Below are 26,633 nucleotides of genomic sequence, written 5' to 3'. Positions count from 1 at the left end.
GGTCCCCAGGTCTTTGATGCTCTTTCTAGTCAGAGGTCAAAAAGACCCCTGGCCATCTAGAGGTGAGATGTACTTTCCTAAGCTAGACAGGTTCCTCAACAAAACCCAGAGTTCTCATGGAGAAGCCTCGGTACTCAAACACACACACTAAGGTCAAAACTCTTGTCCCGGTCTGGAGAGACGGCTCAGTGGTTAAGAGCACTGACTGCTATTCCAGAGGATCTCAGTTCAATTCCCAGCACCCACATGGCAGCTCACAGCTGTCTGTGACTCCAGTTCCATAGCAAAAAACCACCAATGCACATGAAATAGAAATAAATTAATTTAAAAAAAAAACCTCTTGTCCCAGGTTGGCACTGGGCAGGGATTAACCACAGACTTGAACCCCAGAAGTGGGGGCCAGGGAAAGGTAAAGTACATAAGCCCTTCTGCTGTAATTCAGGCCCCTGGTTCCAAACACGGAGCTAACTAAGTACATGACCCTTGACCCTTGCCCTAAAAAAACTCACTGCCCGCATCCTCCACCTCCAAGGCGACAGCATGGCAAAGCTGCCTCCCTCCCTGACGCTCCTTGGAACCCTTGTTTTGGGTCTGGGAGGTGTTTTGTTTTGCAGCAGGGTCTTGCCATGTAGCCCTGGCTTGCCTTGAACTCTGGCTGTTCTCAAACCCATAGAGGTCCTCCTCCTGCCTCTTCCTCGAGTGCTGGGACTCAAGTACCACGTGCCTAGACGACCATAAGGTCCATCTATCTGTCAGTCCCATCCATCTTTCCTTCTCTCCCTTTCTCCTCTTTCCTTTCCCCTCGCTCCACACATCCCCGCAGCAGCACAGCGGACGCCCAAAGCCACGAGCTCGAGAAATCGCGCGGGAAGTCCAGGGCACGCTCACTAGCCACGCCCAATTCCGTGCTGGTCCTGCCCCTTCCGCTCCCGGAGACGGGGCTAGAGCGATTTCCGCCCTGAGCCCGGAAGCGGTGTGGAGAGCGCGGTGAGGGTTGTGCCTCTGGTTCCAAATCGCCACAGCTTTTTGTCACCCGGCTTAAATTCGGTGTTCAAACCGGCTCTGACAGGATCCTGAGATCCCTACCCATCCCCATATCTCATCTCCAGCTGCCAATCACTGCAGACTCCGAACCCAGGACCGGACAGAGTTTGCCGCCTGCCGCTCGGTCGCCCCCGGGACAGGTCAGGGTGCCGGCGAGGGTTTCGCGCGGCCTTGTGGCCTCTTCCTTCCCACCCGTCCTCCCGGCTCCTTCGTCAGTCCAACCATGGCACAGAAACCCAAGATAGACCCCCACGTCGGGCGGCTAGGGTACCTGCAGGCGCTGGTCACTGAATTCCAGGAGACGGAGAGCCAAGGTGGGAGGTGTGGGGTGGGCACGAGGGACCGGGAAGGGACCGGGAAGGGCCCCGACGGCAGCAGCCGCACGGGCCCGACCCCAGTACCGCTTCCCATTGCAGACGCCAAGGAGCAGGTCCTCGCCAACCTTGCCAACTTCGCCTATGACCCGGGCAACTACCAGTATCTGCGGCAGCTGCAAGTGCTAGACCTATTCCTCGACTCGCTGTCAGAAGAGAATGAAACTCTAGTGAAGTTTGCTATTGGTAAGGGTACTGACTAGATACTGACTAGAGCGACATCAGAGATTTAGAAGTGAGTCCTTAAGCCAGGCGTGATGGCACTCGCCTGTAAACCCAGCATTAGGAGAGGCTGAGGCCGGAGGATTGCCGTGACTTGGAGGCCAGCCTGGAATACAGAGTAGGACACTGTTACAAGGCAAACTAGTCTTTAGAAAAGAGATAAGCAAGGAAGTGAGTTGAAACTTCTTTGAAAGAAGTTTGGAGCTTGCTCTTATATATCAAGAGACGCAATGGTGACTTGAAATGTATAGCTTAGGACTCCTGGGGTTAGATGACCGTTTGAATTATTCATGATAGATTTTTTTAAACTGTGTGTGTGTGTGTGTGTGTGTTTGAATGAGTGTGGGTATGTGCACCACAGTGTATGCATGAAAGTCAGAGGACAGTTTTTCAAAAGTCAGTTCTCACTGAGTATGGTGGCATATGCCTTTTATCTCAGAAGACAGAGGTGGGTGGATCTCTGTGAGTTCAAAGCCAGCCTAGTCTGCATATTGAGTTCTAGATCGCCTAGGGCTACATGGTAAGATGGCTATCTCAAATGAATAGGTAAAATAGTCATGGTTATCAGTTCTCTGCTTCCAGTTTGCTGAGGCAGGAGCTCTTGTTTCTTCTGTGTAGTAGAGCAGCAGCGTACTCCATAGCTGGCCCATGAGCCTCCAGCCGATCCTCCTGTCTCAACCTCCCAGTCTCTCCTAAGAGTACTGGGATTACAGGTGATCAACACTGCATCTGAATTTTTTTTAGGTAGGTTCCTGGTATTGAATTCAAGTTGTCAAGTTTGAATGGCAAGCTCTTTTAACCACTGAGCCATCTCCTCTCCCCAATGATAGAATTTTTGGCTTTTTCGAGACAGGATTTCTCTGTGTAGTTTTGGTGCCTGTCCTGGAACTCACTCTAGCCCAGGCTGGCCTCGAACTCACAGAGGTCTGCCTGGCTCTGCCTCCCGAGTGCTGGAATTAAAGTCGTGCGCCACCACTTCCCGGCTCAATGATAGATATTTATTACTGTGTGCTACATAAGGAAAGTACTGCTCCAAGTTCTGGAGAGATGGTGAACAGGTTGGGGAAAGTCTTTGCCCTAAAGGAGTTTGTTTTCTAGAAGGGGAGCAAGGTGGTGGACAAGCAAGCAAGATGGAAATAAACAGCATGATTGGTGTAGCAACAGGAGGCAGCACTACTTCAGTTTTAGCCTTCATGGATGCAGTGTGGACAAAGGCCCTAAGCAGGAAGTTGTTAGAGGGGACGTTTTTTTTTTTTTTTTTTTTTTGGTTTTTCGAGACAGGGTTTCTCTGTGTAGCTTTGCGCCTTTCCTGGGACTCACTTGGTAGCCCAGGCTGGCCTCGAACTCACAGAGATCCTCCTGCCTCTGCCTCCCGAGTGCTGGGATTAAAGGCGTGCGCCACCACCGCCCGGCTAGAGGGGACGTTTTTTAAGTGAAGAGGAGGATGGGATAGAGTGAAGTTAGACTGATTAACACGGGGGCTTTAGATCTGGGTCATGGGAAGAAGTTTAGAATTTAAGAAAAACAAAAATTCTTCCAGCACATACTTTTTGTTTGTTTGTTTTCAAGACAGGGTTTCTCTATGTAACACCCCTGGCTGTCCTGGAACTCGCTTTGTTCCAGGACAAGCGAAGTTTTGTTCTAACTCATGGAGATCCACCTGCCTCCTGAGACTGGGACTAAAGGCATGCGCCACCATTGCCTGGCAAGCAACTTAAAAAATAACATTTCCCCAAAAAAAAAGATAATAATAACATTTCCAGGCTGGAGAGATGGCTCAGCAGTTAAGAGCACTGGCTGTTCTCCCAGAGGTCCTGAGTTCAATTCCCACCAACCTACAGAGCAAGATCTGGTGCCCTCTTCTGGCCTGCAGACAGAACACTGTATGCATAATAAATAAATACATCTTTAAAAAAAAATAATAGCATTTCCCCATGCAATATGAAAGGAACCCTGCATACACTGGGAAAGAAACCCTTAGTAGGAATATCTTCAGGCCTGGAATGTGTTCAGTGATGGAGCACCAGTATAATGGTGTCTGTACCCACATGCCTGAGACTCTGTTAGTCAATCCTCAGCATTGGAAGAAGATAATTCCAAAATTGTTTAGTATTTAATTATGTACATTTCTCTAACAATACTCTAAATAACTTTTTTACTTATGGGAGAGGGCAGGGCATGTGCCAGGTCAAAGGACAATTTTGTGATTGTTTTTTTTTGAGACGAGATCTCACTATGTAGCCCTGGTTGGCCCAAAACTTGACTGCCTCGTGGATGCTGGGATTAAAGGTGAACCACCATCCCTGGCTTTCAGAGAACAGTTTGTAGAGTCAGTTCCTCTACCATGTGAGTCCTAGGGATGGAATTCCGGTCATGAAGCTTGGTGGCAAGTGCTTTACCCACTGAGCCATCTTGCAAGCCTAAAAGGACATTTTTTGTTGGTGGTGGTTTGTGTAAACGAGGGTCCAGCTTGGGCCCTGTACATTTTGTCTGACTGTGTCCTTAGAGAGATCTCTTTCTCTCCCAGATAAACTTCATTTTAGAACAGGTTGAGGAAACTTGAAGAGGCTGGGGTATAGCTCAGTTGGTAGAGTGTGTGGTGGCCGCTGCTCCTGAGCCCAGCACTCAGGAGATGGAGACAGGTGAATGAGGAACTCTAGCACATCTCCAGCCGCATAGCAAGTCCAAGCCTGAGCCCCTCAAGATTCTTTCTCAGCAAAGAAGAAAGAATTCCAAATATAAAAATTCCCACATAGCCACACCCACTTTTTCCTATCTTAACTTCCTCCATTGTATGGTTTGTTTGCTATAATTAATGAGCTGATATTGATACATCATGACTAGCCAAAGTCTTTATATTAATCAAATATTCTTCATTTTTTCCTAATACCCTTTTCTGGCCCAAGATCCCACATGGCATACATGACTTGATCATGTCTTACTTGGGGCGGGGGTGGTGGTGTTTTCTGAGACAGGGTCTCACTGTGTAGCTCTGGCTGGCCTGGAACTCCCTATGTAGATCACCCTGCCTTTGCCTACCTAGTGCTGGGATTAAAGACTTGTGCCACCATGCCTAGCATGATGTTTTTCTTGTGTTTTCCTATGAAAGGAAGGTGCTGTTTCTACCATATCATGTTAGGAGCATTTAGTGCCAGTATCGATCTCCTGATACTACCTTCATGGCCTGGCTGAGGGAATGTTTGCCCAGACATCTCTAGTGTGGAACTGCTTCCTTCACCCTTTCCACGGTGCACTCTTGGAAGGGAGTTAGTATATAGATTACCTTCAGTCTCTTTTCTAAAATCCTTTCCATATCTTTCACATTTATTTAATGTGTCTCTGTGTTTGTGTGTATCAGGATGGGAATGTGGAGGTCCAGGGACAACATGCAGGAGTCAGTTCTCTCCTTCCACCTTGTGAGATCAAGGGATGAAGCTCAGGATGTCAGGCGTGGCAGCAAGTGCCCTTCAATCTCTCTTATATCTGTATGTTTGGGCGAGTCTTCACCAGCGGAGATGGAAACAGTATCTGTGCCTTCTGTAGAGCACAGCAGCAACCAAAATACAACTTGGGCAGCCACTGCTTACAGAATGGGGTGACCCCGTGGCAGCTGTGCCACCAAATAGACTTGCCCCAGCACAGGATGACTTCGCCATAGATGGAGTCCCTACCCCCTCAGGAGCTTCCCACCATCTATAAACTGTAGCACCTCCAAGGCCCCAGCGGTTAGGGCACAGTCACAGCGACTGAGAGGTATAGGAAGGAGCCCCTAGAATCTTGAGTGAGGGCCTAATGGCTCTCCCTGTCCCCTTCTGAGGGAGCATCAGTAGTCAGCAAGTACAGCGGGAGTGTCTCCTGTAAATAGTCACAGTTGTACTGATGAAATGACAGCTGTCGGTCATGTGCAGTGCCACGTGCCTTTAATCTCAGCACTTAGAAGGCAAAAAGAAAATGGCAGCATGCTTCATGTTTGGAGGGTAGCGATTACAATTCCTCAAAAGATGCTCTTTCCGTAATGCTGATTGTTGAATGGTCTACACCATGTCTATAAGGTGGCCCACCTTCCTGTGTGTCTCTTTCCTCTCAAGCATATCATTTAGCTCAGGGCTTCTTAACCTTTTCCCACGCAGAAGCCCTATTTGCCTGAAAAAAATGGGGGGCCAGGGGGTGCAGTTCAAGACAGGGTTTCTCCATGTAGTCCTGGCTGTCCTGGAACTCACTCTGTAGACCAGGCTGACTTCAAACTCAGATCCGCCTGCCTCTGCCTCCTGAGTGCTGGGACTAAAGGCCTGAACCACCATCACCTAGCTGTCTTGAGAAGATTTTTGCATATATATACATTACACCAAACAAACATTACTATAACAAATAAATATAGCTCTGGCATTTTAAGGGGGGCGGAAGCAAGAGAATCAAGAATTTAGGGTGATTTTCAGCTAAATAACTTTGAGGCCAGTAACAAATGGTAGATATATGTTTAGGGCTGGGATTAAAGTTGTACACACCATACCCAACTGGCCAGCTGTTTCAGGATTCCACATTCAGTTATATAACCTCATGTGTGGTGGTGACTTACAATATAAGAAGGGGTGATTTAAGTCGGGCAGTTGTGGCGCAAGCCTTCAATCCCAGCACTCCCGAGGCAAGCAGATCTCTATGAGTTTGAGGCCAGCCTGGTCTACAAAGAGAGTTTCAGGACAGCCTGAGCTACACAGAGAAACCCTGTCTTGGAAGAAAAAAGAAGCAGCAGCAGCAGTGATTTAGCTTGTCCGTCTGTCTCCTTCGTTTCCTGTAACCTAGAAATTCGATCTAATAGCATAACAATCCAGTGACACCTTTTATTCCTGAATACATTGGTATTTAGAGATACCCAGCAAACATCTTCTTGATGTTTGCGATCCACAGAGCTGGCATACAGGTCCTCTGTCTCTTTTCACTGTGCGGGAGCTCCAGAGCACACAGAAATTCCAGTTGTACTTATCCTCCACAAGCAACCGCTCCATTAAGTGTGGTGCTGAGGAAATTCCCCTAGCAGTCAGGACCCAGAAGAGGCCTGTGGAGCTGTAGGCACACTGGGGATTGAACCTCACGTGCAGGGGGAATGGTGGCGCTCTAAGTCTGCCTACGGGTCTTCAGAGCACTCCTATGGGGCCTCTATAGTTGGGCTATGGCAGGAGCCCAGTTGTCTAGATATTGTTAGTTCAAGCCAGCTCTGTTCTAGAAGAATGTTATACTAGATAAATAGTCTAAAAATTGGCCCCAGACTGCGAGGAAGAAGGATCAGGAGTTCAAGGTCAGACTCAGCTACATAGTGAGTTTAAGGCAAGCCTCAGTTTACAAAACTTTGTCTCAAAAGTCTCTAGAAGCTCATGCATACCATTAGTCCCATTAGTCCCAGCACTCAGGAGGCAGAGGCCAGCTAGGGTGTACAGAGTGAGACTTCATCTTAAACAAAAAAAACCCTACAAACAACCGTTGGTCTTTAGATGTGTTCCCAAGTGCCTCCATATGCACCTCTGCCTCACTACTGTTGCCTTCTGAATGGGGACAGTGGCCATGCTTCCACCTGGGAGCCATAGAGCTCCTCTAACGTAGACTGCTGACTCCAGAGAAAAGGACCCAATCACAGAGCAGCCGTTCCTCCAGGTTCAAACAGTGTCTGTCCTGCTGGCTCCTTGCCCCCGTAGGAGGCAGTGTTCTCAGCCCAGGACACATGAGATCCTCTACCAACTTGGAGGCTCCATGGGAGACTTGGGCCTGACCTGGGTCTACTCTCCGGGCAGCTCCACTGAGTGGATGACTGTGTCCTGTCCCTCCTCAAGAACTGCCAGTGTCATCTCATTTCCTTCTTTCCAAGCACTTAGGCCTGGCCATCTTCACCTGGTCCAAGGCTGCAGTATGGAGTGCAGCTCCAGCTCTCAGCCTTGAATCTCTGGGACGCTGTGCAGATTAGATTGCTCTTGTATTTATTATATGCAACAGAAAAGGAGAGTCCCAGTGGGACCTAGAAGATTCAGTGGTTGTCATCATTCCCCTTCCTTGGAAGCCTCTGGCACTGGAGGGAGCACTGCCAAGCACCCACACTACAGCCCGGAGCACTGTGTCCACCTTGGAGCTTCTAGTCTTTGTCCCTGGCGGGAGCTCGAAGAAGGCGATCTCCCTGAGAAGCAAGCCTGGCTGTGCTTATCTGCACTTGAAGGAGGCTCAGGTCTTTTGGCCTGAGGAGGAAGATGGAAGGAGAGGGTTGGAGGCAAAAGAGATTCTTTCAAAAGGATGCAGTCCTGTGACTTGATGCAGAGGCCTTATGAAGGACTGGTTCTGAAAAAACCAGGCAAGAGATCAGGGTGTGGTGTCACACACCTTTGATCCCAGGTAGAAGCAGGCAGATCTCTATGAGTTCGAGGCCAGCCTGGTCTACAAAGTGAGTTCCAAGACAGCCAGGCAGGGCTGTTACACAATGAAACCCTGTCTTGAAAAACCAAAAACAACCCCCCACCCCCCCCACCCCCCAAAAAACAAAACAGGCAAGAGACAAGCTGAGTCAGATTGCCCATGGCGATGTCTCTCAGAACCCAAACCAATGTCTTTGTTGGCAAGTAGCAAAGTGAGTGTGATATGAAGGAGCTGGGCTAGGGGATCAGACAGCTTGGATTCAGTTACCATCTCGTGTGATTTCCCTTGGTTACCTGTCAGGGGAATTGTAAGTAGCTACTTGAGGGAATTAACTGGCCTTTTCAGGTCATTGCCTGCAACTATAGAATCCCCTAGGCCTCCGCCCATAGACCTGAATCCAGATGGCTTTAAAGCTGATATCTCTCTTCTCCCAGGTAGGATAGGACAGTATCCCATCAGGGGAACCACCCTTCTGCTCAGGAATTCTCACCCTCTAGAAAAGTAGGAGCAGTAGGAGTGTGGATCCTTAGCTTGCCAGCCGATGCCTAGGCAGTGTTAAGTGAAGAAAGGCAGTCCAGCATGCTGGTTGTACTCTACCCTGACCACCAGACCATAGCTGTCAGCTCCTGCAGTTCACTAACGTGCAGTGAGGGAATGCTGTTCAGTGTGTGTTGTAGAATATTATTTCAAGGTGTGTTACTTTTGTTTGTTGCATTTGTTTAACTGCGATGCTGTGTTACTGTGCCTGTCTAAAACACCTGATGGTCTAATAAAGAACTGGCCAATAGCAAGGCAGGAGAAAGGATAGTTGAGGCTAGCAGGCAGAGAGAACATATATAAAGAGAAATCTAGGAGGAGAAAGGAGAAGAGATGGAGGATTGAAAAGAGGAGCCAGAGAAGGAAGAGGACATCAGGGGCCAGCCACCCAGCTACACAACCAGCAATGGAGTGAGATTGACAGAAGTAAGCAAACGGGAAAAGCCCAGTGGCAAAAGGTAGATGGGATAATCTAAAGTAAAGAAAAGCTGGCTAGAAACTAAATCACGCTAAGGCCAGGCGTTCAAAAGTAAGAATACATCTCCATGTGTGACTTATTTGGGAGCTGGGTGGCGGGCTCCCCAAAAGAGTAAAATACCAATCAACAAGTGTGGGCCTGCTCTGTCCTTCCCCGGTGTTGTTGCCTCTCACCCTGGAGACACGCTTATTGTTAGCTAGGAGCTGCAGCAGGACCTTGTTCCAGTGGAACTCAGGCTGGTGGGCTGAGGGACCTCCACCCACATAAACCTGTGTCCTTGGAAAGAATTTCAGGATGAGTCAGAGTGAAGCAAAGTTAGTAGAAAGGAGATTTTCCACCGTGTAGGTCTAAGTGTGGGTGTCAGAGAGGTGGGTACTTAAGAACAATAGTACACACCCAAGACGTGGGTGCAGGTGAGATGATTTTATGGTTTTTGAAGTTACATTGCATAAAGGGTCGCACAACCAGGTTCAAAGTTTAAGTAAAGCTTAAGGACCAGTTTAAAAATGAAGTGAAAGGGACCAGTGAGATCGCTCATTGGGGAGAGGCTTTTGTTGTCAAACCTGACAACCTTTCAGTCCCCAGGACCCACATTGTAGGAGAACACTGACTTCCCGAGCCGTCCCCTGACTTGGACACATGCCTTTCTGCCTCTCTGAGACCAGGAGCCTGAGATCTGCTGGAGCATCACTGGTTGCCATTATCCCACCAGCTGTGGTGGGGCTCTGAAAGACACAGTAGTCCCTTGCCACCATAGCCTGGACTGGCTGTCATTTCCCAGGAAGGGGGAGGTGCTGTTTTCCTGTGCCCAGCAAGTGGGACTAAACCCTTGTATATCAGGAAACCTCTCCTCAACAAGGTTGACTCCCACTAGTTGTGATAACTAGAGTTATCTAGTAACTGTAACTACTATTACCCTAATCTTCAAGGATCTGAGTTCTGTGTCCAATGGAACCAGCGGGCAGAGCCCAAGCTCAACTCCAGGGCTTCATCTTCCCTTGTTTGTTGTGTCTACTCCACTGTGTCTCCTCTGCCACAGTTAGGAGTTCGCTCTGGTGCGAAAGCATAGGTGGTCCCCAAAGGCCAGGGGCCACATTTAATCACAGAGGAACTAACAGCCACCAGGCAGTGGCTTTAGTCACACAAAAGCTGTCCATGGCTGGTGGTGGCGGCATACACCTTTAATCCCAGCACTTAGGAGGCAGAGGCAGGGGGATCTGAGTTCGAGACCAGCCTGGTCTACAGAGTGAGATCCAGGATAGCCAGGCTACACAAAGAAACCCTGTCTCAAAAAAAGAGTTGAGCTGAAGCCCTAGTTAAACACATCCTGTACATCTGTCTGTACTATCCTAGAAGCAACCAGGACATACAGAGCAACGAGATGAGTATCTTGCTTCTATGAAAACTGATTGATTCTTAGGGCCCCACAGGGTTTTAGCAGTTTTGTTGCTAAAGCTAGAATCAAGAAATGGCTTCTAGCAGGACTGTGATGGCACATGCCTTTAATCCCAGCTCTTTAATCCAGAGGCGGAGGCAGGTGGATCTCTGTGAGTTAGAAACCAGTCTGATCAGAGTTGCAGGACTTGAAACCACACCCCCACCCCTCACCCCACATCCCCACTCCACACCCCCAAAAAAGCGACCTCTGAGAATTCAGGTTAAATTGTCTTCCTATATCTTGCAATACATAACGATGCCACCAGGTGGTGGTAGTGCTCAAAGGCTAAGTCTCCAGCTTCTTTGGAAAGCAACAGTGTATTTCTCTTGATTTAATTAGATGTCTTTGGCATTTGAAAGAGTTGTCTTTTTCTTTTCAAGTAAAGTACAATCGGAGTATAGTAGCATGCACGCACAGTCCCAGCTACTTGGGAGTCCTGGGCCAGAAGATCTCCTGAGCCCTCTAGTTTGAGACCAAGCAGGCTTGTTCTAGGCATAAGCAGTTGTATGTATCTTATTTATGCGACACACAACTGGCCAGCATGGTATAGAATTTACAGAATTCAAGAGTGAAATCCCAACATGGTGGTACACAACTGTAATCCCATGACTGGGAGACAAAGGCAGGAAGATCTCCAGAAGTTCACTGCTAGCCTAGTCTACATGGAGAGTTCCAGGCCCTCCAGGGCTACATAGGATGCCTTGTCATGTGCATGCATGTATACATCATAGTGTACCACCTTTTCTTTCCTTTTTTTGTTCGTTTGTTTGCTGTTTGTTTGTTTTTAGATAACGTCTTACTATGTAGTACTAGCAGGCCTACAACATGCTATGTAGACTGGGCTAGCCTCAAACTCACAGAGATGCCTGCCTCTTCTTCCCAGGTGCTGAGATTAAGGGTGTGTGTCACCAGGCCGTCCCCCCTTTCTGTGGTTGTTGCTACTGTGCTAGGGTGTGGACTCCAAGGCCTCCTGTGTGCCTGCCAGGCACTCCACTCTGCTCTATGGTTTCCAGCCCCTTTGGTAATGCTTCCTACAGCTAGCTTCTAGTATATTCTCCAGAGATATTTTCTGGATTTATAAATCCATATGTAAGTATCTATGTATAATTTTTGTATAATCTATGCATGAGGTAGCCTGTATCTATGTATGTATGCTTGTGTTATTGTTTAAGACAGAGTCAAACTCAATAACGCAAGATAGCTTGCAATTCACTGTGTAGTCCAGGCTGTCCTTGAACTTGGGGCAATATCCTGCTTCAGCCTCCCAAATACTGGAATTGTAAGTGTGAGCCACCACACCCTACTTTAGATTTGTTTTAAATATAGTTATATATCTTGGTATATATTCTTGACCTGCAATATCTTGCCAGTCTGACCAATATAATGAAAAAAAAAAAGCAATGTCATACACCAAGAGTGGTTATACACACCTATAATTCTAGCACTTGAGTGACAGAGTCAAGAGGACCATGAGTTCAGGAACAGTATGGGCTACACCATGAGACCCTATCTATTTAAAAGAAGGGAAGGAAGGAAGAAAAGAAAACTAATATCACAAGGTACTTTCAGAGAAGCCTCGCCCCACTTCTGTCCTCATACCGATTCCTGTCTCCTACAGCCAGCCGGTTTCCGTGTTGTTTCATGGATGTGAACATATACAGGCATGTGTATTTTCCTTTCTCTTACAGGTGCTGAAGTAAAGCCCTAGAACAGACTGGTCCCCAGTGAAGCTTTCTGTTTATTTTTTTAAACTCTATTGTACTATTATTGTATGTGTGATGTGTAAGGGATGCACATACATGCCATTGTGTGCATGTGGGGGTCAGAGGACAACCTTATAGAGTCAGTTTCTCTGCCACCTTTCTGTGGGTTCCTGTGGTTGGTTGGGCTCAGGTCCCACCTAGGCTTGAGTACCTTTACCTGCATCTCCTGACCTGGTCTTACATTTTTTGAGTGAAGGAAGATCTTACTATGTTGTCCAGATTGCCCATGGGCTCCTGAGCTCAAGTGATCCTCCCTCCTCAGCTGCCCTAGTAGCTAGGACCATGAGGGTTTGCCACCTCATCCTACCCCGAGGAAGATTTGACCACAGGCCCGGTCAGCCTTGTGCCCTGGTGTGGTCAGATCCTTAAGTTGAGGTAACATCTTGGATCTCATCAAGGAGCGCTCACCCAGTCAGCAGGTGCCCAGCGCTCTTTTAATCCCCAGGACAGTCCTTTGAAAGCCCTTCCCAGCACCAGTGCCTGCTTTGTGGCTCCAGTTCTTCTGCTTCTGCAAATCCAGCTCTCCCTTTCAAGTTATACTTGGGATTTCCTCTCCTGCCTCTCAGGGGTTTCTATGGTTACTGGTGTCCAGCAGAGTCTTTGCCTCCTGCCTCTAGCTGTTTTTTGGTTTTTTTTTCCCGTCTTTGTCCAAAGCAAATTCTTTGGCTAGTCAGGACTTGCTTTTCTCTGTTTTGTTTTGGTGGTGCTGAGAGTGAACCCAGGGACCTAGGCCAGCCCTCCACCACCAAGGCACACCCCAGTCCGCTCCTTCTTGTACATAGGATGAATGTACAGTAAAATGCACATAAGTGGCAGTTTAATTAATCCTTAAATTCATTAAAGTATGTGCCCTTCCATGTAATGGCATCTCCATCAAGATGTGGCTTGTTTCTCCATGTGCCCCATGCAGGCTGCACAGCTCTGACCTCTGTCCCCATGGGTTGCTGTTACTTGGTCTTGGTCTTTATATAAGTGAGATCTTTCGAGATCCATCCTAAAGCTGGTTTCTTTTTTTTTTTTTTTAATTTTGTTTATTTTTATTTTATGTACATTGGTATTCTGCCTGCATGTCTATGTGAGGGAGTCAGATCCCCTGGAACAGGAGTTACAGACATGTGGGTGCTGGGAATTGAACCTGGGTCCTCTTGAAGAGCAGCCAGTGCTCTTAACTGCTGAGCCATCTCTCCATCCCCTAAATCAGGTTTCTTTAAAAAAAAAAGTAAAGGGTTGTAGGGAGGCATGATAGCACAGGACTTTAATGCCAGCATTTGGGAGGCAAAGGCAGATTACTCTCTGTGAGTTCAATGCCAGCTTGGTCTACATAGCAAGTTCCAGACCAGCCAGAGCTGTAATGTGAGTATCTCTCTCTCTCTCTCTCTCACACACACACACACACACACACATTAATTCTTTCTATGTGTGTGTGTTCCTGAGTGTGGAGGCCAGAGGTAGATCTTTCTCTGTGGCTCTCCACTGTGGTTTTTGGAGACAGAGTCTTTCACTAAATCTGAAGCTCACCAAACACACACACACATTCTCTCTCTCTCTCTCTCTCTCTCTCTCTCTCTCTCTCTCTCTCTCTCTCTCCTGTCTCCCCCCCCCCCCCCATAAAGAGGCTACAGACCCACACAATCATGTCTGACTTTATGTAGGTGGTAGGGATCAAACTCAGGGTCTCATCTTGCATGGCAAGTACCATCTCCCCAACCCCAAAATTTGTATTTTTTATTTTGTTTATTTTTAAGATTTAAAAATTTTTTATTTCATGTATGTGTATGTATGTGGCAGGGGTGGAGGTAGGGATAGGTCCATGTGGGCACAGGTGCCATTGGAGGCCAGAAGAGGACATCATGAACATCAGGTAATATGGAGCTGTAGTTAGAAGTGATTGTGAACTGCTTTATGGGAGCGCTGGGAACTGAACCCAGGTCTTCGGCAAGAGCAGTATGTGATCTTAACTGTTGAGCTTTCTCTCCAGTCTTTGGTTTTTTGTTTTATTTTTATTTCATGTGCATTGGTGTTTTGCCTGCATGTATGTCTGTGTGAGGGTGTTGGATCCTGGAGTTACAGACAGTTGTGAGCTGCCATGTATGTGCTGGGAATTGAACCTGGGTCCTCTGGAAGAGCAGTCACTGCTCCTTTTTTTTTTTTTTTTTTTTTTTTTTTTGAGAAAAGGTTTCTTTGTGTAGCTTTGGAGCCTTTCCTGCAACTCACTCTGTAGCTCAGGCTGGCCTTGAACTCACAGAGATCCACCTGCCTCTGCCTCCTGAGTGCTGGGATTAAAGGTATGTGGCACCACTGCCCGGCCCAGTCAGTGTTCTTAATTGCTGAGCCATCTCTAGCCCAAGAAGTTTGGAGAGGGGAAGCCCAGGTAGAGCCTGTGCTCCAATTTTTGGGAACACAAGCTGCTTCCACCATTTTTTTTTGGGGGGGGGTGTCCTGGAACTTGCTCTCTAGACCAGCTAGTCTTGAACTCACAGAGATCCGCCTACCTCTGCCTCCCAAGTGCTGGTGTGTGTCCCACCACCTCCTGGCCAGTCCTTATGTCGTTTGTTTTTATTCTCCCCCCGCCCCCCGCCAGGGTTTCTTTGAGGCCCTCACCCTCTTCTCATCTTCAAGAGATGCTGCCGGCTAGGCAGAGGGGCCTAGAGCCCTGATGGCAGGAAGCTGAGTTAGTGAGAACAGGAAGTCAGCTTCCTGCATTGAGGAGCCAGAGCTAAAGCAAAGTGTGCCCCTAGAAAAGGTAGCATCTGTCCCCAAGGCCAAAGGGGGCCTAACCTGAGAATGGAAGAAGGGACCTGTGCCCATGCAGGTTTGGGTCTTTATGGCCGTGTTTGTATGTACATGCACTCCATGCATGCCTGGTATCCATAGAGACAAGCGGGCATTGGAGCCCCAGGAATTGAAGTCACAGGTCATTGTGAGCCACCGTGTAGGTGCTGGGAACTGCACCCCGTCCTCTGGAAGATCAGTAAGCACTCTTAACCTCTAAGCATCTCTCGACAGTCTTTTTCTTTTTTAAATAAACGTATTTATTTATTTTACACACTGGCTGCAGTTCCTCCTCCCAGTCCCTCCACCGAGTTTTTTTAATCTAGAGTCACTGGTCTCTCCCTCTGGACTTTCCTACTCTCCAGAATTCTAGTAACAGTGAGGCATGGTGTTGTGTCCACTTGACTTGGGGATAATAGTGGCAGGCTGGACTTCCTGAAGTCTTGAGAGAAGACTGGGGTGTGGTGACTTTGCAGTCCTTGTCCATAGACAGACTTTTCCACAGGCCTGGGCATTCCCCCAAGACTCACTAGCCAGAAAGAAGGAGAGATGAGAGGAAGCCAGGACCACAGCACCCCGCTCATCCTTGCCTTTCTCCAGGGGGCCTCTGTAACCTGTGCCCGGACAAGGCCAACAAGGAGCACATCCTGCAGGCCGGAGGCATCCCGCTCATCACCAACTGCCTGTCCAGTCCTAACGAGGAGACGGTGCTGTCTGCTGTCACCACACTTATGTACTTGAGTTCACCCGGCACCAGCCCCCATCCCGAGCTCACCTCCTTGCCCGTGGTCCAGTGCATGCTGCGCTTTTCTCTCTCAGCCAACACAAGACTCCGGAACCTGGCCCAGATCTTCCTAGAAGACTTCTGCTCCCCAAGCCAGGTGGCTGAGGCCCGCAGCCAGCAGGCCCATTCAGCCCTAGGTATCCCACTGCCAAAGACTGAGGCCCCACAACAGCCCTGATCCAAGGAGACCCCAAGACCCTATCACTTTCTGTCTGAGATTAGTCCTGTCATAGGCATAGGAAGCACCTTGAGCCCATCTTGCCCAAGGGATGCCTGGTTAGCTGTATGCAAGGTACAGTCTCTGAGCATGGCGGGTATTTTTGGCTAGGAGAAGCCATAGGAATGAAGAAGCCAGGCCTGAGATGCTTAGAGGAGAAAACCAAAGTTGGTATGGCCTTCAAGGAGTGGCACTGCCAACAACTGCAGACAGCAGACACCTCTGGTGCCCCAGTGCCCAGCTACACCTCATGTAAAAAGCCTTGTGAGAGTGGCCACTAACATGAGTGTCCAGAGTGACGTCAATGACTAGAGATCAGTTGGCCTTATTAGCTGGGAAGGTGCTGTGGGGTAACTCCTCTAGCACTGAGGCTGGGCATTTGGGCATGGCAGACATTGACTTGGACAGCTCTGTAGCCCAGAAACAAATGTCTACACAACCCTGCCTGGCACCGTGTGAGGGATGCAAAGATTAAGTCTTTGCCCTTGGGTGTCACACTTGAAGGACTAGTAACCAGATGGCCATCAGGCATTAGTTCAAGGCCCAGGAGTTGAGCGCAGAATAAAGATGGGACCAGGGGTGGAGGTGCATACCTTGTCCCTTTGGAGAGGCCCTACATAGATCCTAGGACATGGTCAGAAAGACAGCGACTTCAGCTCCCCTTGTGACCAGGCTGTGGACCCCTCATGTACCAGCTGCCAACTGTGGCATCCCTGTCCCTTCAGAAAAGTTGCTCTGGCCCCCTCTGCCTGTGATCAGATCTTCTGACACTGGAATAGGAGCCCTGGATTTGAACCCTTCATGGCTATCCAGATCTGCTTCTCGCCGTTCTCCAGGAACCACCAGCTTCCAGGGCAGCTATCAACCCATTAGGACTTCAATAAAGACACCTAGAACTAGATGCCAGAGGAGCACAGTGGCTCAAACCTGTAATCCAATCACTTGAGAAATGGGAGGTAGTCATAAGTTTGAGACTAGCCCACCTAGTGAGTTCCTGGCCAACTTGGGCTATGGCCTGTCACAAAAGGAAGAAGCAGGGTCCCAATAATGTCAGAAGGACAGCAAGATCCTGTAACTGGTGACTCCCCCCCTCCTGTGCCAGTGAAAGAAAAATGAAGCTGGGGGGAAAGTGAAGAGGGTGGACCTGATGGGAAGTTGGGGTTCAGGAAAAATGGGGGTCCCCACTAGATGGGCAACTAAAAGCTGTGTTAGAGGGAGGAGATCTACAAGGGTGTGGAACTGGGGCTGTCTGTACAGCCACTGGATGAGGGAAGGAAGAGGCCTCTTTATCAGAACCACCGTTCTCTACCCCACCCCACCCCCGGGCACGGGCCCTTTCCTCTCCTAAGAGAAGGGTCTTCAAAGAACCAAAGACTTGCTTTTGGTTTTCATTTTTATTAAAAATCTCCAGATTTTCTCGTTGTATTTCTGTGCCAGCCCTGCTCCTGGGTGCAGCCATCTTGAGAAGGGCCAGATGGCGAGTTTGTTCAAGTGGAGGTTACAGTGGCTCCCTGCCTGGAGAAAGTCACTTGTGCGTGCAGGTTCCTGTTGACACACCTCAGGGTCCTTCACAGGCCGGTTCGCTTGCTATCTATGATGCCCCTCCAGTTATCACTCCAGGAAAGCAGCCGTCTCCTGGTGGGGGGCAGGGCCAGGTGCTGATTGTGGCAGCAGGTGAACAAGATGTGCTCCCAGCTTGGGGTCTCCTCCAGGCCTGCAGCAGGAAAGGCACAGCATGCGGTCTGTAATCTGGTTATTTTTACTCCTCTCCCTAATCCCAACAGGCCAGGTGCCTGGAGGTTGTCAAGATTAACTGGCCCAACCTTGAATGGTGTCTTTGTCATCAATGAGCAGGTCCCCCATGACTACTGTCTTGTCCCTAGTCAGGATAATCCGCTCCACAAACTCAGGCCCCAGGTTCTGCTCTACCCAACGATACTGTACAGGAGGGGAAAAAAAGGCAGATCGGCCAGTGAGTGGGCTTGCTAGACTCTAAATGCAGGGTCAGTGAGGCGTTGGGTTAAGTGGGACTAAGCCTGAGAAGTGTGGTACTCCTTCCCCTCAACCCCCACTTTCTGTGGTTTATTTTTAAAAACCAAATTTGGAAAGCTAAATCTGCGCAGGCGCCGGCACCTTCTCGCCCACACAGTGGTCGTACTTCCGCAGTGGGCTGGTGCAGATGAAGACCTCGGTGCTGCAGAGAGAGGGGACAGTTAGGCCTGGGGCGCGGGCTGACCTCCCGCCGCCCCCTCCCCACCCTCCTTACTCTTGCAAGTCGTTCATCTCTCGCAAAGCGTCCACGGCCCCAGGGACGGGCTCCAAGTTTAGGAAAAAGCCTGGAGCTTCATACACACTGGCCAGTTTCTCCTGAAAGAGACAGACCTCATCCCGCTCCTGTCTTACAGCAGGGGGAGCCCCAGAGAGGACCCACACCAAGCAGCCCGAGTCCACACGGGATAAAATGCTGGAGGTGGGTGAGCGCTCTCAAGCTTTCTAGTCAGGGGTGAACTGTGGATTCAGAAGGTGGGGTGACTGGAGTAGAACCCAGATGGCCCTGCCCAGGGAGGGCCTCCTACCGCTAGGTCCGGCCGCAGGGCTCGGTACTGCTCGCTGGCGAGGAAACCGCGGCGCTGCTCCAGCGGCACGTGCGGGTCCCCGGGGAAGCGGCGGCGGAAGCCCTGCAGGAGGCCAGACTCGAAGTCGGCCAGCACGCCGTCCATGTCCACCAGCACGCGCACTGGCCGCCGCCGCACCGCCATGGCCGCGCGCGGGGTCTCTGCCGAGCAGAGCAGCAACGCAGAGGATGCCAGTCCCGGAAACAAGCTTCCGGGACGCGAGCAGGGGCGGGGTTCGACCCAGCTCATTTGCATCGTGTCCAGGGAGGTACCCAGGATGGCCCTGCGTTCCTTACTTGGCCGCCACTCCTGTGTAGTTTCAGTATCCCGCTCCCCCAGACCTCCCTGAGATCCTTGCAGTGTGGGACCTGCTCCACATGCTGCATGCGGACTGTCTCTCCCTTGCTTGTCCAGGTTGAAGGTGGACAGGAGCCCACCGGGACCCCAATTCCCAGATCATGAGGCTCCCAGTTCAAGAAAGGACCCCTTAAAGACAACTGTGGGCATGAGATGGGCTCTCAAAGAGATGGAGTCATAAACCAGAGTTGGTTTGAAACAGTAGCGTTGATTTCAATCTGAGTCCACTGCTTCTTCTCTGCAGCCAAGGTCTCTGGTAGAATTAAAAACTTCCAATTCCTTCTAGAGAAAACGTTAAACGTTAACACACACCTGCTTTTGTATATTTCACAAAGTTCATGGCTCTCACAATGATTTACCAACCTATAAATGCAGATGAGTGAGCCCTCTTTTTTTTTTTTTTTGGTTTTTCGAGACAGGGTTTCTCTGTGTAGCTTTGCGCCTTTTCCTGGGACTCACTTGGTAGCCCAGGCTGGCCTCGAACTCACAGAGATCCGCCTGGCTCTGCCTCCCGAGTGCTGGGATTAAAGGCGTGCGCCACCACCGCCCAGCTGAGTGAGCCCTCTTGATGGCTGTTCTTCCCTATTTAATGACTGCCCCTCCCCCTCACAGGGGGTTTCTCAGTGTAGCCCTGGCTGTCCTGGAATTCACTCTGTAGACCAGGCTGGCCCAGAACTCACAGAGATCCACCTGTCACTGCCTCCGGAGTGCTGAGATTAAAGGAGGGAACCACCCTAAAACCGTCGTGGTAGAAGCATCACAAAGCAGAGCCTGACATCTCACTTGAAAAGCCAGTTTAAAACAAGTGAGCCAAGTATGGTGGTGCACGCCTTTAACCCCAGAGATCTGCCTGCCACTGCCTCCCAAGATTCTGGAGGTAGAAGCAGGCAGATCTCTAAATTCCAAGACAGCCAGAGCTACATAGTGAGGACCCTGTCTCAAAAACAAAAATGTAAGTCTTTACTTTGTGACTGAATTTTCACTAAGCCAGGCAACTCAGACAAACTGAGTTAAAAGGTTCATCTGCAGGTGTGTTTCTCCTGCCCTTTGGGTAACTTTTAACAATATTTCTATGCCAGACAGTGGGGTGGTGGTGCTTTGTTTTGTTTTGTTTTTGTTGTTTTGTTTTGTTTTTGTTTTTTCAAGACAAGGTTTCTCTGTGTAGCTTTGCTCCTTTCCTGGAACTCTGTAGACCAGGCTGGCCTTGAACTCACAGAAATCAGCTTGCCTCTGCCTCCCAAGTGCCGGGATTAAAGGCGGGATTAAAGGCGTGCACCACCACCGCCCAGCCTAGTGCATGCTTTTTTTAATTTCAGCACTGGGAGGCAGTGGCAGGCAGACAGATCTCCATGAGCTGGAAAGCCAGCCTGGTATATACAGCTAGTTCCAGGACAGTCAGGGCTACACAAAGAAACTGTCTCAAAAAAAACAAAACAAAAATTACTTTAGAATTCTGTACATGTATACAATGTATTTTTACCCTATTCACCCTAGACTTCCTCCAACACCTCCTGGACGCGCCCCCCCCCCTTTTGCAACAGGATTTTATGCACCCACGTTTGCCTCAAATTCACTATGTACCTGAGGCTAGTCCTGAACCCCTGATGCTTCTGCCTCCACCTCTCAAGTGCTTGGATTAAATGCATGCACCACTGCACTCCACATTTTAAACTAGATTTTATTGTTTTGCCCACATGTATGTGGGCCACAAACATGCAGTGCCTGGTGCTTGCAGAGGCCAGCAGGCTTCAGTTGGGAGCCAAGTGGGTGCTGGGAACTAAACCCAGATCCTTCACAAAAGCAGTGAATGTCCTTAACTGTTGTTAAGCAGTCCTCCCAGCACATCAACCCCACCATTTTAAAAAGTTTGAAGATCATATGACTTCATAGATTCTTTTCTAACTTGGGGTGCTGAACCCCCTCCCCTCCAGCAAGTTTCCAGTCCAACAATCTGCCCCAACAATGCTGAAACTGGCTGAACAGCCAGCTGCTCCCTCGAAACACCTGTGACCAGGTGCTTATCTCGCTAATAAAAGTTAAGATTGGGCCGGGCGGTGGTGGCGCACGCCTTTAATCCCAGCACTCGGGAGGCAGAGCCAGGGGGATCTCTGTGAGTTCGAGGCCAGCCTGGGCTACCAAGTGAGTTCCAGGAAAGGCGCAAAGCTACACAGAGAAACCCTGTCTCAAAAAACCAAAAAAAATAGCCGGGCGGTGGTGGCGCACGCCTTTAATCCCAGCACTCGGGAGGCAGAGGCAGGCGGATCTCTGTGAGTTCGAGGCCAGCCTGGTCTACAGCGTGAGATCCAGGAAAGGCGCAAAGCTACACAGAGAAACCCTGTCTCGAAAAACCAAAAAAAAAAAAAAAAAAAAAAAAAAAGTTAAGACTGGGCTGGAGAGATGGCTCAGAGGTTGAGCACTGGCTGCTCTTCCAGAGGTCCTGAGTTCAATTCCCAGCAACTACATGGTGGCTCACAACCATCTACACTAAGATCTGGTGCCCTCTGCCTGCAGGCATACATACACTGTATATGCAATAAATCTTAAAAAAAAAAAAAAAAAAAGTTAATGAAGCTGAGAAAGATGGGTACAGGTTCCCTCCCTGTAAGACTCATGGTAGAAACTCAGGCCAGTAAAAGCCATGTCCCTATGCAGAAGGCTAGCCTGTTTCGGGAGACTGGGATAATCCTGGGCTATCCAGCTGTCAATTCAACATTATGTGAAATGCTTTCTAACCACCTAGTAGTCCCTATGCCTTTTAAAAAGACTCTTCTGTGTGTCCATGCCACATGTGTAGCGGTAGAGGTCAGGACATTGGATCCCCTAGAGCTGGAGTTACAGACAGTTGTGGGCCACTGGACATGGGTGCTTGGGAACTGAACTTTAGGAGCAACAAGCAGTCTTAACTGCTGAACCATCTCTCCAGCCCTGTAATCCTTATCCTCAAAGATACTCCTAGTAGCTCCAAGGTCTCACTTTGCTAATAAGGAAGTAGAGGTTCAAAAGAGGTGGCAGGAGACCCAGCCTGTCACACAGGTGGATCTACAAGCCAGGTCTTAAAGCCAAATTTGGACACTGCACATGACACCTTGAGTTGATCTGAAACTTCAAGTAACCAACAGGGTGCCCCCAAATGAGGTGGGTTAGTCAAGCCCACCTCATTTGGGGGCACCCTGTTGGTTACTTGAACTCTCCTTTGGAAGTTAGCCACATGGATCTCAAGGTTTGGTCTCTGGAACTGGGGGTGGGAGCACAGGATGGGAGAGGATGACAGTGATGGCCAGAAGGGAACAAAAGTGACCTCCACAGAGAAAAGCTGCAGAGGTTCAAAGTCAGGGCCTTTTAAAGTCCATCCCGGCCATCTCTGGTGGGACACACCTGCACCTGGGTGAGGCTGAAGTGGACTCAGTGCCAGCCAGAGCTAGAGTGAGAATGTTTCAAAAGAAAAAAAAATCTAACCTGTACTTTTTTAAAGAAAATTCCACTTCCCTTTGGACTTTTGTTATACTGCTCAACTTCAAATGCTTTATCAAACCATTGGACAGGATTGTTTCTAGGAAAAGAAAGGCCCAGGAAGGACATTCCAACACTGTCAGAAAGCCAGGACTGGGTGAGGCTCCATTGAAAACGAGCATGCAGGAAACCCTGGGTGGGTTCTGTCCCCAGCACTGCATAAACTAGGTATGCTAGTGCGTGCACTTGAAGGTGGGATCAGGAGTTCAAGACCAGCTTCAGCTACACAGTGCGCTCTCTCCCCTCTCTCTCTCTCTCTCTCACAGACACACACACACTCAAGTGCACTCACAAACACACTAAAAAAAAAAAAAAAAGACAAAACACAGTGCTTCAAAAGGTGGGCATTGTTTACTTTAAGCAACAGTCCAGGACTGAGAAGTACAAGTTTCAAGGATGAGACTGTCTTCATAGTCAAGCACCAGCGTCATGCACTTGGCATTGAGTTATTCCATTAGGATGTCCCTGTGGGACCCGTGCGCCAGCCCCACTCTGGGACTGCCTCCTTGTGTGCTTCACCGTGCAACTCCAGGCAGCTTGCTCACACACCTGAAGCCTTCCTCTGCACCTGATGGCTCTGCCTAGCAGCTGGCCAGTCACAGCACTCTGGCTTCTTTCCTTTTGCAGGCAGCAGGGTGAGGTGCGGGTGCTTTTATCATTCCACATGGCACAGGAAGGTGCACTTAGCCAACGACACTGTGATGGTGGGGTGACACCAAGGAGCGTGCATCACAGACAACTGGTACAGGGGCTGCAGGACTGCAGCTGCTGTCTGTCCCACCACAGTAAGCCATGTACAGCATCAAAAGCCCTGGTACAAAAGCGTCTCTAACAACATCAAGAACCAGATCATTTGTTCTTAAAAACAGTCTACTACTCCAGTCTACTACTAGAAAACACTCATGCCATGGCCCACAGACCCAGAAGTCAGACAAGAAAAAGGAAGAGAGAAAGTGGGAGAAGGGGGGAAAAAAAGGACAGCAATACATAAAGTGCTTCTCTTTTAATGAAACAAATCCAAAAGATGTACAGTCAGGCTCACGTTGTGCAGTTCACAAGCATGGAAAAACAAACAAACAGGACAGAGTTCCAACAGAAGAAGCTAACCCAAGACCAGGCTGGACTTGCCACCAGGGGGGTTTCTCCTGGATGGCGCTGGGGCCGGGGCCACTGGGCTGGGCACAGGAGCAGCAGGCACAGGCTTCTCTTCCATCTGCCCCAGGTTGGCTTGGAAGTCTGTGTCCGCATTTTCTAGGAAGAAAGAGTTTGAGAATGGTTCACACAAATGGAAAAACCATACAAAAGACATCGACAGTCAACTGAAGTCCTAATCCTGAAATGGACCTGTTAATTTATCGCCTACTTGTTTTCTGCCTTTAATCCCATGTGGTGGAGGCAGGAGAATCAGGAGTTCAAGGTCATACTTTGCTACTTTGCTAGAATATTCAAGGCCAGTAAGAGCTACATGGTGACATCTTTTCAGAAAGATAAAATGTCAGGCATGGTGGTGCTCGCCTTTAATCCTTTAATCTCTGTGAGTTCGAGGCCACCCTAGTCTACAGAGCTAGTTCCAGGACAGCCAGAGCTGTTACACTGAGAAATCGTGTCTCAAAAAAACCAAAAAATAAGTAAATAAATGAAAATAAAACAAGGAACCAGGGGAGCTAGAGAGACAGCTCAGCAGTTCAAAGCACTGGCTGCTCTTCCAGTTCAGTTCAGTTCCCAGCACCCACACAGCTGCTCACAACCACCTCTTACTCCAGTCCCAGGGGATCCAAGACCCTCTTCAGGCCTCCTTGAACTACATGCACACACATGGTGCAGACCTACAAGCAGGCATAGAGTATTCTCCACAACAGTTTGACAATAAATGCCAGTGTTCAAACTGGTAATTCTAAAGACGACTACTTCACAGCAACCCTGAACATCAAACCCAGGCTTTGTACATCAAAATAAACACTGTATATACTAACTTGCTTTAGCCCATGAACAAAATAACTAAACAAAGCGGCTAGTGGTGCAGAGAAAAGAATGATTCACAGTAGGCTTCAGGGTCACGAGGGTCACGGCTGCCTCTATCTTTTGGGAGGCAGGAAGACTGCTGCTGTAATTTCCTTTCTCCCCCACATACATCAGTTTTTACTTTTGCAAACTGAGTTGTAAGCCCAGGCCACTCCCTTGCTAAGGCCAAGGTCACCTACCAGTGGGCCTCATTCTCTCCTCCAGTCCCTGCCGCCCCTTCCTCCTTTTTCCCTCTCTTTTTCTCAGACAGGGTTTCATTCTACATCCCTGGCTAGTCTGGAACTCACGGAGATCCTCCTGCCTATGTTACCCAAGTGCTGGTATTAACGACTAAAGACATAAACCAGCACATCCAGCTCATTAGCTAGCTCACCTCCCAGCCCTTCCCCCTCCCCACTTCCTTCAGCCTATAGCCTGTAGCCCAGACTGGGCCTTGACTTCTTGTCTTCACTGTCCTGCTCACTTTCCAGTGTGCTGGGACTATGGATTACAGGGCCACCAGGCACAGCCCTCCCCTAAGAGCAGCTCCAAATTCCTCCTTGGATCCATTCTTGTATCTGATTGCCTGAAAAGTCGTGACAATTTGCCTTCTATCCAAACAAAGACTATCTAATTTAAATATGTTCAGCACATCCTCCCTTGAAGCTAACTGAAAGAAATGCAGTTGTCCCTTTAATCTACCAAGTCATATTAGTTGTACCCAGGGGACATATGACGATTTAAACAGGACTGTACATGAGTTCAGGCGCAGCTTCCCTGTAGGACATACAGCTGAGCTACGGCAGGAGCAGGGAGGGACCGGTACTAAGACACACCGCTTCTACCTCCAGGGCTCTCTTATCTCCAGGCTTTCCAAATCTTCAATGACACTTGCCCAAATCAGATTAGCTGGCTAGGGCCACAGCTCGGTGGTAGAGGGCTTGCTAGCAGTCACAAGGTGGTGTGCTGTGTGAGGGTGGGGCTGTTTTGGGCAGGTTTTGTTAAGTATGGGCTAACAGTGGCTGTGTTCTGAACTGCAAAGCCTAGGAGGGCTAGGTGTGGGGACCAGTGCTACCCCAGATTCCAGGAGGTCCCAAATCCAACCCCTGTGCTGCCCAGACAGACGGACAGATACACACACACACACACAATTATACTCGCCAGGTAGAGTGACACATGCCTTTAATGCCAGAACTCAGGATTCTGGAAGTTCGAGGCCAGTCTGTTCTATAAAGTGAGTTCCAGGCCACAAAGGACTATATAGTGAGACCCTGTTTTCTAAAAAAGTTTGGGTTTTTTATTTTTTTTAATTTTATTTTTTGTTTGTTTGTTTGTTTTTTGATACAGGATCTCTATGTAGTCCTGGCTGTCCTGGAAATTGATATATAGACCAGGCTGGACTTGAACTCGCACAGATCCTCCTGCCTCTGCCTTCCAAATGCTGGGATTAAAGGCTTGTGCTACTTGACTTAAAATATATATTTGGGTTTGGTTTTAGTTTTTTAGTGATTTATTTTTTATTTTTTTATTTTATTTATTTATTTTTTTTTTGGTTTTTCGAGACAGGGTTTCTCTGTGTAGCTTTGCGCCTTTCCTGGAACTCACTTGGTAGGCCAGGCTGGCCTCGAACTCACAGAGATCTGCCTGGCTCTGCCTCCCGAGTGCTGGGATTAAAGGCGTGAGCCACCACCGCCCGGCTATTTTTTATTTTTATGTGCATTGGTGTTTTCCCTGCATGTATGTCTGTGTGAAGAGGTTGGATCCTCTGGAACTAGAGTTACAAACAGTTGTAAACTGCCATGTGGGTGCTAGCAATTGAACCCAGGTCCTCTGGAAGAGCAGCCAGTGGTTAAGAGTACTTGCTACTCTTCCAAGGAACCAGGGTTTTGTTTTTTTGTTAATGTTGTTTTGGGTTTTTTGTTGTTGTTGTTTTGTTTTTTATGACAGGGTTTCTCTGTGTAGCCCTGGCTGTCCTAGAACACACACTATAGATAAGGATGGTCTCAAACTCAAGAGAGCCACCTGCCTCTCCCTCCTGAGCATTGGGATTAAAGGTGTGCAACACCACCTGGCTAAAGAAATATATGTTTCAATAAGTAAAATAAATGTGGCCACACTGACTACTCTG

At 48.8% G+C, this 26,633-nt stretch overlaps 3 protein-coding genes across 7 annotated transcripts in view; 1 reads left to right on the top strand and 2 right to left on the bottom strand.

Moving 5' to 3' along the window:
* Window positions 1-961: 961 nt before the first annotated feature.
* Window positions 962-26,633, top strand: part of Armc7 (armadillo repeat containing 7) — a 27,201-nt gene continuing 1,529 nt past the window's right edge. Inside the window, exons 1-3 of one of the 5 annotated variants that reach the window (XM_052756071.1) lie at window positions 962-1,358; window positions 1,461-1,604; window positions 15,622-17,447. In XM_052756071.1, coding sequence (XP_052612031.1) covers window positions 1,268-1,358; window positions 1,461-1,604; window positions 15,622-15,983 — 597 coding nt within the window. In that variant the 5' untranslated portion in view covers window positions 962-1,267 and the 3' untranslated portion in view covers window positions 15,984-17,447. Of the gene's footprint in view, window positions 1,359-1,460; window positions 1,605-2,261; window positions 15,294-15,621; window positions 17,448-26,633 lie in introns of those variants that run through there. The other 4 variants (XM_052756075.1, XM_052756073.1, XM_052756074.1 and 1 more) reach the window with 4 other exon arrangements.
* Nt5c (5', 3'-nucleotidase, cytosolic) lies at window positions 17,425-18,907 on the bottom strand. The gene is made up of 5 exons (XM_052756070.1): window positions 18,599-18,907; window positions 18,289-18,389; window positions 18,156-18,216; window positions 17,846-17,960; window positions 17,425-17,736 (listed from the first exon to the last, which is right to left on the bottom strand). The coding sequence occupies exons 1-5, from the start codon at window positions 18,890-18,892 to the stop codon at window positions 17,591-17,593; spliced, it is 717 nt and encodes a 238-aa protein (XP_052612030.1). The 5' UTR covers window positions 18,893-18,907; the 3' UTR covers window positions 17,425-17,590.
* Jpt1 (Jupiter microtubule associated homolog 1) overlaps window positions 23,493-26,633 on the bottom strand; it is an 18,863-nt gene continuing 15,722 nt past the window's right edge. Inside the window, exon 5 of the mRNA XM_052756076.1 lies at window positions 23,493-23,755. Within this exon, the coding sequence (XP_052612036.1) occupies window positions 23,607-23,755 (149 nt within the window). The 3' untranslated portion in view covers window positions 23,493-23,606. The remainder of the gene's footprint in view (window positions 23,756-26,633) is intronic.

Source organism: Peromyscus californicus, unplaced genomic scaffold, assembly GCF_007827085.1.
Source record: "Peromyscus californicus insignis strain IS unplaced genomic scaffold, ASM782708v3 Scaffold_3__1_contigs__length_106647218, whole genome shotgun sequence".
Lineage (NCBI taxonomy): Eukaryota > Metazoa > Chordata > Mammalia > Rodentia > Cricetidae > Peromyscus > Peromyscus californicus.
Note: the sequence above shows the minus strand (reverse complement) of the source record. Positions and strands in the feature narration are given on the sequence as shown.

Coding starts and splice junctions, on each gene's coding strand:
- Nt5c (XM_052756070.1), bottom strand. CDS start 18,892: ATGCAAATGAGCTGGGTCGAACCCCGCCCCTGCTCGCGTCCCGGAAGC. Junction 18,390..18,598: donor CCCTGCGGCCGGACCTAGCG/GTAGGAGGCCCT, acceptor TGTCTCTTTCAG/GAGAAACTGGCCAGTGTGTA. Junction 17,961..18,155: donor ACCACTGTGTGGGCGAGAAG/GTGCCGGCGCCT, acceptor CCTCCTGTACAG/TATCGTTGGGTAGAGCAGAA.